The following is a 10,327-nucleotide window of genomic DNA, read 5'->3' on the forward strand; positions in this document are numbered from 1 at the left end:
AAGTATTTATTTTTTTAACTTTATATTAGTACAAGAGATGGAGGGATATGGACAGGGTTACCCTCCTCCGTCCCCTGCCCCGTTTAAAAATGGGTGGAGAAAAAAATTCTCCCTGCTCTTACACCCACCCGACCCCACCCCCGGCCCATGACTCTCCATGAGCATTCGACCGTTACCATCCCTATCTTTAATAGCTAAATTGGGTGTTGGCTGTTGGGAACAGGCTAAAACTACTATTAGAAACACCATTTGAGCAATCTCTGCATTTATTTTGGGGATAATTTCGAAAACCTCCCCTGAGGTTTCTGACACTTGCACTGAGACCCCCTAAAGTTCTCAAAATTTCACTGACCTTCCTTGCTTTTGAGTTTTTGGTAACAAAGCAGTCCAAATCATATTACAATATTATTTTCATGTGTGAGAAGGTATTTTTATTCCATGGCTGCCCTTTTGCTCCTTGTATTAGTAGAAGATTGAAAGAAGAATAAATGATTTGGACTGATTACTAAAGTTGAGGGGGTGTAAGTGCAATAAAAAATTTGTAAGCACCAGATGTGCCATGCAACAGTTTATTTGGCAGATTTTGCAACGGCTAGCTGCAAATTGCAACGCGCCAGATTTTTGCACATTCAGTAGCAATAGCATATAAAGCAAAGCAAACTTAACTACCTCTGATTCAAGCTATTATCATTCTTTGCTGCTGATTTGGACTGATAACAAAGTGAATTTGCTGTGCTGCAATTAGAGCTCTCAGCACATTGGCCATCCAGTCATGACAGAAACCAACTTCTTGGCCATCCAGTCAGATGTGGCCTCAGCACATTGGGGGCGCCTGCTGCCGGAGCAATTTACTACCATTTTTAGCTCTTCAAAATCCAAGTAAATTCTATTATGTCCAGATTCTTTTGAGCATTTTTTTTTTAGGCCAAAAAATTTAGCAATAAGGAGAGATGGCGGCACAAAAGAGAATCGAAGCAATATTAGAGAGGCTGTTTCCGGAATCTCCGACCACCGCCACCACCAAATCCAAGCCTAATAATAGCGATAATAATCATCTATATAATAACGGCTCCTCTGCTTCCACCACCACCAGGTCTTCTTCTTCAGCTTTCCTCGTTAATTCTCTTTATATAACTCTTTCACAATTTTTTATCAACGGCTTCTCATTGCTCTTTTATGTACTCTTCTTTTTTTCTTTTGGTTGAAAGTGAACTTTAGCTGCTGAAGTTGTCACTTCGTTGTTTTCTCTGTATTTTAATTTTTCTTGTTTGGATTTCGAAGTTATTGTGAACTGAAATGTTGATGCATAAGCTATAAGGCTGAAATACTAGTTACTAATATTGTATGATTTTGGCTGATAACTGAAATGTTGATGCATAAGCTATAAAGCCGAAATATTAATTATTAATATTGTATATCTTTGGTTGATTTTTTCTTGTTTGTAGAGTATGATACTGTGTTTGAGTGGTTAAAATAGAAGTTTCTACCTGAAATACCAAAATGTACCTTTAAAGGGAGTGTTTTGTGTGTGTTTGTTGTGTGCGTGCATGTATTTCAAAAAAAATTTTTTTTTGCTTCACCCTTGGTGTGTATCTGCCTATATCTACAAGAATTGGATAGTGTTGGGGAAATCGGATAATTTTCCACTCAAAAATACAACTAGTGATTAAACCGATTCCGTAATTCCCAGGAAAGATCGTCGAAACAATCTCCTTTTCCAGAATTACCATTCCAAATAAATTCCTAGGAAAGGCTGGAGGGGTCACAAGCGGTCCCACTTAAAACCCAGTCTCCTAGACAGAACTTACGTGCACGGTGTATTATCACAACTATACCCGTGTATACATAAATAATACGTACACACGAATAAGAAAAATACACCCAAATGAACCGTATAAAACACTACAAATATACCCGACAAATATATACAAATATATTGAATACTATACTACAATAGAAAAGAAACTAATAAATAAATGCGGAACAAATACAAGAGATAAGGAAAGAACGCACCCGAAAAATTGATAACGGAGTTCGGCCAATTTTGCCTACTCTCCGAGCACCACTCAAGCGACCTGTTTTTATAATTTAGGAGAGAAGAAAGAATACAAAGAATTACAAAATCCTTATGGGTAATTCTTTGTTGTTCTTGGTACAATTCAATTGGAAGGATTGAGAAAGCTAATTTTATACGCTTCTCAAATCCTTCACCAATTATGAATTCTATCGATGTGGGATGAATATTTCTGGCCACCAAATCCACAATTGTGAGCTTGTGGAAAAATGGTCAAAGTCACAATTTGTGGTTTTGAATTCAACAAATCTCACCACCACATTGGCAATAAATCCTAATCGCCACCCAACAAATACAAATCTTCTCCCTTTCAAACAAAAAACAAACGGTCCCTTGTGGTGCCTCAAATTTGCGCTGTCAGGTGCCAACGTCAAATGTGCCCATGGATTGTTAACCAAGTTTAAACAATTGTTCAATTTGGCTTCTTTGTAACCACCCTGGTAGCATAATCTGCAGGATTCTCCGTAGTTCCGATCTTTTGGAGAAAAATCTTCCCCTCTTCTTCGAGAATTTTCCCACACAAAAGTGATAGCGAACATCAATGTGCTTCGTTCTAGCGTGAAAGATTTGGTTCTTTGCTAAGTGAATAGCACTTCTGAATTGTCACAAAACACGTTCCAATGTGTTTTTGACTAACTCTCAAAGTCTTCAAGCAATCCTTGAAGCCAATTGCCTCCTTCACAGCTTCTGTATCGCCATGATAACTCTGCCTCCGTTGTTGACAAAGCCCACCGTTACTTGGCAAAATAGACCTTCCAACTAACTGGCGGCCTTAAGCCAAACGTGAAACAAGTAACTCAGTCCGTGAACGTTCGCCTTATCCCAAATCACTGCATAGTCAGAATCACAATATAACTAACATTGAACCAGTGAATTTATCCTTGCCAAATAAATCCCAACATCTACGGTATTTTGGATATACCGTAGAATCCATTTCACAGCTTGCCAATGACCCTTGCCTGGATCATGCATAAACCTGCTTACCACACCAATTGCCTGTGAAATGTCGGGTCTCGTACATACCATTGCATACATCAAGCTACCAACTGCATTAGCATACGGGACTTTCGCCATGTATGCTCGCTCTTCATCCGTCTTTGGAGATAATAGGCTACTAAGTTTCAAATGAGGAGCAAGCGGAGTACTTACTGGTTTTGAATTTTCATTCATGCCAAAACGTTGTAGTACTTTCTTCAAATACTGCTTCTGTGTCAGACAAAACTTGTCACTCGTTCTATCCCTGCTTATCTCCATGCCGAGAATCTTCTTGGTTTCTCCCAAATCCTTCATCTCAAACTCTTTACTCAACTGAGCCTTCAATTTGTCAATTTCAACTTGGCTCTTTGATGCTATCAACATATCATCCACGTACAAGAGTAAGTAGATGTAGGACTCATCTTGTAACTTGTGCAAATACACACAGTGATCGTATTTGCTTCTTGTGTACTTCTGACCCATCATGAACTGGTCAAATCGTTTGTACCATTGTCTCGGTAATTGTTTCAATCCGTACAACGATTTGCTCAGCTTACAAACCCAATTCTCTTTACCAGTAACTTTAAATCTATCTGGTTGAGACATATAGATTTCCTCCTTCAAGTCACCGTGAAAAAACGCGGTGTTCACATCAAGTTGAGCTAGCTCCAAATTCAACTGCGCTACCAAAGCCAATAAAATTCTAATAGAGAAATGTTTAACAACTGGAGAAAATACCTCATTATAATCAACTCCCTCCTTCTGAGCGTAGCCTTTAGCCACCAATCTTGCCTTATAGTGAACATCAATCTTGTCAGGAAATATTTCTTTCTTTACAAATATCCATTTGCATCCAATTACCTTCTTGCCCTTCGGTAGTTGTGTCAACTTCCACGTCTTGTTCTTCTGAAGAGATTGCATCTCTTCTTCCATAGCATCTTTCCATCTATCATTTTCTGTACTTCGAACTGTTTCAGAAAATGTGGATGGAACATCATCAATAACTGGAAGTGCATAAACCACCATGTCAACAAAACGAGCAGGTTTATGAATTTCTCGTCTTGCCCTATTGACGACAATTGACTCTTGCTGCTGTTGAGGTTCTTGGGTTGAAACCTCTTCCTCATCTGACTCCTTTTCTGTCATGGGAGAGTCACTGATGGTGCTATTTGCTGGACTCACCATTATTTGCTCAAACTCCACCTGTTTCGGCGTACACTTCATCTGTTGAGGAGTACCACTGGTTCCATCTTGTGTTACCTTATTCAACATGGCAGATTCATCAAAGGTAACATCCCTGCTGATAATGGTTTTCTTTGCTTCTAGACACCACAACCGGTATCCCTTAACTCCAGCACTAAAGTCCATAAAGAGAGCCTTCTATGCACGTGGATCCAATTTTGATTCATTTACATGATAATATGCAGTAGAACCAAAAATACGCAAAAAATCATAATCTGTTGCAGGTTTTTCAGACCATACCTCTAATGGAGTCTTGCCACCGATTGCAGATGATGGCAAGCGATTGACGAGATGTTGAGCGTATGTCACAGCCTCAACCCAAAACTTTCTGCCTAACCCAGTATTAGACAGCATGCATCGTACTTTCTCCACTAGTGTCTTGTTCATACGCTCTGACACCCCATTCTGCTGCGGTGTTTTTCTAACTGTGAAGTGTCGAACTATGCCACATTCTTGGCATATCTTCTGGAAGGGATCACTCTTGTATTCTCCACCGTTGTCTGTTCGGAGGATCTTGATCTTTCTTCCCGTTTGGTTTTCAACCTGAGCTTTCCATTTAAGGAAAATCCCTAGCACCTCATCCTTGCTCTTCATAGTAAACACCCAAACTCTTATGAAAAAATCATCAATAAAAGTAACAAAATAATACCTGCCACCAAAGGATGGAGTCTTGGCAGGTCCCCACACATCTGAGTGCACATAATCCAAAATGCCCTTGGTATTATGGATACCAGTGCCAAATTTCACTTTTCTTTGTTTTCCCAGAACACAATGCTCACAAAATTCTAATTTGCAAACTTTCGTACCTTTCAATAATCCTTGTTTGGCAAGATTTTGCAAGAATTTTTCACCAGCATGTCCCAATCGCATGTGCCACAACTTTGTTGCTTCTGCATCCTTCTTGCTACTGAAAGATGTTGTTGCTGCTGATGTCCCAACAACTGTACTACCTTGGTAGTAATACAGATTATTCTTCCTCACACCTTTCAACATCACAAGTGCTCCCGAAATTACTTTAAGAATTCCATCTCGCATCTTCACTTCCAGGCCTTTTGACTCCAAGAGTCCCAATGAGATGAGATTCCTCTTCAAATTCGGTACGTATCGAACATTTTTCAAGATTCTAGTGGATCCATCATGATTACGCAGCTTGATTGAACCTATCCCAACTGTTTTACATGGATTGTCATTTTTCATGTACACAACTACACAATCAAATTCTTCAAATTCAAAGAACCACTCCCGCATGGGAGACATATGGTAGGTACAAGTTGAATCCAAAATCCACTCATCCGGATGGGATGTTAAAGGTGATACAGCCAAAGAAAAATCTGATTCCGCATCACTTTTGCATTCTGCAACATTTACGTCTTGCGGAGCTTTCCCTTTCTTCTTCAACTTTGGACAGTCTTTCTTCCAGTGCCCTTTCTCACGACAGAAAGCACACTCATCTTTGGCAACTCTGCTTTTCGATTTGGACCTTCCTCTTCTTCCCTTTGATTGGATTTGTTGACGACCTCTTGCCACTAATGCTTCATCTGCTGCAGCTACTTTCTTTTTCATTTTATCCTGCTTTCTCAATTCACGACTATACAAAGCAGAACATACAACATCTAAAGACACATTTTTCTTCCCATAAAATAACGTAGTTTTCAAATGTTCAAATTCATCAGGAATGGATGACAACAACATCAAAGCCAAATCTTCATCTTCAAAATTTATATCTAAATTTAACAGGTCTGCTACTAATTGATTAAACATAGTGATGTGTTCATTCATAGTAGTACCTGATTGGTAATCGAATCGGAACAATCTTTTCTTCATTAGGAGTTTATTCTGACCACTCTTCTTCAGAAATTTCTCCTCCAATGCCCTCCACAATTTCCATGCAGAAGTCTCGTTCTTGAAAGCATATTTTTGCTCTTTGGACAAACACGATCGAATAGTTCCGCATGCCAACCGATTTATGGTGCTCTACTCCTTCTCTTCTATGTCATCTGGTTTCTTTTCTTCAATGGCAATGTCAAGACCTTGTTGGAAAAGGGAATCCATGACTTCGTCTTGCCACATGCCGAAATGGCCAGTATCGTCAAATGTCTCCACTGTCACCTTCAAACTTGACATTGGAATCCTCGACCATGTGGACAAGGAAGCCGATGCCCCAGATATAATTCTTGACGTGAAATTGTCTGATACCATTACAGACTCAAATAATAGTATTCAATATAACAAACTACAAACAAGCCAAAGGACGAATCTTCGGCTCTGATACCACTTGTTGGGGAAATCGGGTAATTTTCCACTCAAATAATAGAACTAGTGATTAAACCGATTCAGTAATTTTCAGGAAAGATCGTCGAAACAATCTCTTTAGACAGAATTATCATTCCAAGTAAATTCCCAAGAAAAGCTGGAGGGGTCACAAGCGGTCCCACTTAAAACCCAGCCTCCTAGATAGAACTTACGTGCACGGTGTATTATCACAACTATACCCGTGTATACATAAATAATACGTACACACGAATAAGAAAAATACACCCAAATGAACCGTATAAAACACTATAAATATACCCGACAAATATAGACAAATATATTGAATACTATACTACAATAGAAAAGAAACTAATAAATAAATGCGGAACAAATAAAAGAGATAAGGAAAGAACGCACCTGAAAAATTGATAACGGAGTTCGGCCAATTTTGCCTACTCTCCGAACACCACTCAAGTAGCCTGCTTTTTTAATTTAGGAGAGAAGAAAGAATACAAAGAATTACAAAATCCTTATGGGTAATTCTTTGTTGTTCTTGGTACAATTCAATTGGAAGGCTTGAGAGCTATTTATAGCTCTCAAGATCCTTCACCAATATATGAACTATCATGTGGGATGAAATAATTTCTGCCACCAAAATCCACAATTGATGAGCTGTGGAAAAATTGTCAAAAATATATAGAGATAGATATATAGATTATAGATAAGGGGATTGTATTGATTATATTTTATGTGTGCTTGTGTTTGTCAATAAGAATTGGAATGCTACAACCAGAGAGAGTGAAACTTGTTGCCAATGATTTTTTTTTTTTTTTTACAATATTGGTTAAAACAGTAGTGCTGATGGAGTTCGGTGGTTGAAAGGCAAGAAACGGCCGAATGTATTCTCTGCATTGGGCATACTTGGTCCAAAATCAAGGTTAAATCCAACTGAGGAAATGCAGGTGTCATCAGGTTCAAGTGGTTCAGTACAAGCTCCATCTTGCAGACCATGGGACCGTGATGATCTATTTAGGAGGTTGTCTACTTTCAAGTCCATGACTTGGTTTGCTAAACCACAGGTACAAATCTCAGAGCCTGCTCTCTGCAATGGGAATTTTTTTTTTTTTTTGGATGGTTGGTTCTAAATTGCAAGAATTAATTCTTTTCTTGTCAAATATCAATCATGGGCATTGGCTGTTAAAGTTTTGTTTAAATTTTCCTGATCCAATTTTTAACTCCAATTCTAGTACACAAAATTTTTTGGATAGTTGAGAATTGATAAAACTTTCATGAGATATCCACAAGAAGATCAATGAGGCGTGGCAACATTTCACTGTTACAGCATAAAGTAATCTTGCCTATTTTAATGAGATGCTAGAAGCTCCATAAGCTGATCCACTTTGCCATATAATTATAGCATCATTTGTCAAAATTGTTTCAACCTGGATGTTTGCCTTTTAGTGGCCATTGTGGTGCTCATAACATCATACATTCTGGCACCCATTTTTCTCCATATTCATGAAACCAGAAATTTATATTTTGTAAAACTCCATCACTCCCACATCACCGATATATACACCACATTTAGAATCCACTGTGGTTCATCTTTTCAAAGAGACTTGTCCAGAATATAGTCCCTTGTGAGAATATAAGTATCATCATACTCATGATATTGAAATCGAGTTTCTTGGCTGCTATAAATCAGGTTTTTAGTTCTTATATTTTTTAGAAAAAAAAAATTCTCTCCCATTTTTTCGTAAGCACTAAATGAGAGCCTCAGTTTCTCAGCGACATTAAGTATTCTATCATAATTGAAAGTGCAGACATGTATTGCCAGCCTTCATGCCAAGGGCTCAGGATGGAGAGGCTCACTAAAATTTTCCTCCATGGTATTGAAAAGCTCACTAAACTGCCGGCGGACTTTAAGGGGAACAGAAGATGGAAACACAGAAAGCATGTGCAGTCCCAAAGCATGCTTCTCTTAATCAATATTTCTGCCAAACTCTAAACCAAACTCTAAGGAAAAATTGGTCATTTCAATGCTCTGCATGTCAGCAATGGACCCCAATACTCTGCCAGGGGAGCTAGGTGAAATTTTTAAAACTTGGAGGGGTCTCAGTGCAAGTGTCAGAAACCTCAGGGGAGGTTTGTGAAATTATCCCTTTATTTTGGAATGGGCCTTACCCTCTCTGTACGTTTTCCGTTCTGGCTTATGGGAGCTCTTTGACTTTGTAGCTTTCCATGATGCAAATTGATGATTAGATTTCATTCCCAGGCCCAAAAACATGGCCCTGAATCTACCAACTTTCAGAGTATTCCCCGTGCGCTTTGTGCGGGGGGCATACAACAACTTGTATGTACTAGTGGTTTCGAATCTTCCCTGTTCCCAAAATTAGTCTTTATTCCCCTCTGTCCCTTCTTTTTAACAGTTGCCCACGTATCTCTAAATTTTTGATAACCCAAACTCAAACAAATCGATAATAATTGATTGACAAGTTTATTCAAACCAATTAAAACAGATAATTCAAAACATTTTTTTATTTTTATTTTAACAAAAAAAGTCTTGTTGGTCATAAACGTAGAAATCAACTAAAATTTTTTTTATTTTTTTATCTCAAATCATTTTTTCCTTAAACCATAACAAGTACTTTAATTTGAGTTATCTGTTTTAATTAGTTTTGAGTAAACTTGTCAATCAATTATTATCGATTTGTTTGAGTTTGAATTATCAAAAAGCTAGAGACACGTGGCAGCTGTACAAAGAAGGGATAGACGGGATAAAAACTAATTTGGGGACAGAAGATTCAAAGCCGTACTAGTGCTACAGAATTTTCTATTAAGCTCCAGTTAATTAAGAACCAAATTAACTAGCAATTAGAAAACATTTCATAAATATTATAACTTTAAACAACATTGCCCTCAGAAACAACCACTTTGCATGACTAAAAAATACCCGCTGATCATGTCTATCAAAGTTATTAACAAACTGTGTGAATAAAAACACTCCATTTTTTTTTTAACCAAGGTGTATTATTCAATGAAATATTTTTTTTACTTGGAGAAACCAAGATGAAGCTGTTCACTTATCCACAACTTTAAAGGACTAAACTTGAAAATTTTAATTTAACTATGACTTTTAAAGACCAAATTAATCTATAATGTTATTCAATGGTAAAGGGAACTTTTCTCCAACATTATTAAGCTAAAACTAAAAGAGACTCCAATAACGTCATTAATGGTTCAGCTTCTTCTTCCACCTGCAATATTGTTGTATTTCAACCAGATATGTCATTCAGAGATTGATGTCCCTGAAAAACATGAGGAATATTAATGTCAATCACGCTATGCTTTTCGACAGCTAGCAACGACTTGGTAAATTAAAAAAAAGTATAAGAATTAGCAAATTGAGAATAAATTCATAGTAAACACAATGGTGCAGGGGTCTTAATAGTTTGTTTATTTGAGAAATAGGGTAGGCGCACTGGTCTGTTTACTTTAAATTTTGACAATATAGAAGTATTAATCATGAAAAATTACAAGTGCGTTATATATTTAGTCAATAAGTACAATTATTATTTTTTGGATTATTATCATTTTACCCCCTTAACGTTTGGTGCTACAATCACTTTCCCCCTTCGTTATCTTTTAGTCACTTTACCCCTAAGACTAACGATCAAACTTAACAGAGTTTGTTAATTAAAGTGAAAAGACATGTTTAACCCTTAAAATTATTATCACTTTTTCCTCATAAAATATAGTCTCATTATCAATTTACCCCTTAGA

General features: G+C 37.5%; 1 protein-coding gene across 1 annotated transcript; it reads left to right on the plus strand.

Moving 5' to 3' along the window:
• Positions 1-938: 938 nt before the first annotated feature.
• Positions 939-7,623, plus strand: LOC113759090 (the record flags this gene model as incomplete). Its single annotated transcript, XM_027301696.1, has 2 exons — positions 939-1,093; positions 7,398-7,623. Coding segments are annotated over exons 1-2 (369 nt in total), but the record flags the coding sequence as incomplete, so codon positions are not given.
• Between the last annotated feature and the right edge of the window lie 2,704 nt (positions 7,624-10,327).

The sequence above is a fragment of the Coffea eugenioides genome, unplaced genomic scaffold, assembly GCF_003713205.1.
Source record: "Coffea eugenioides isolate CCC68of unplaced genomic scaffold, Ceug_1.0 ScVebR1_910;HRSCAF=1669, whole genome shotgun sequence".
Lineage (NCBI taxonomy): Eukaryota > Viridiplantae > Streptophyta > Magnoliopsida > Gentianales > Rubiaceae > Coffea > Coffea eugenioides.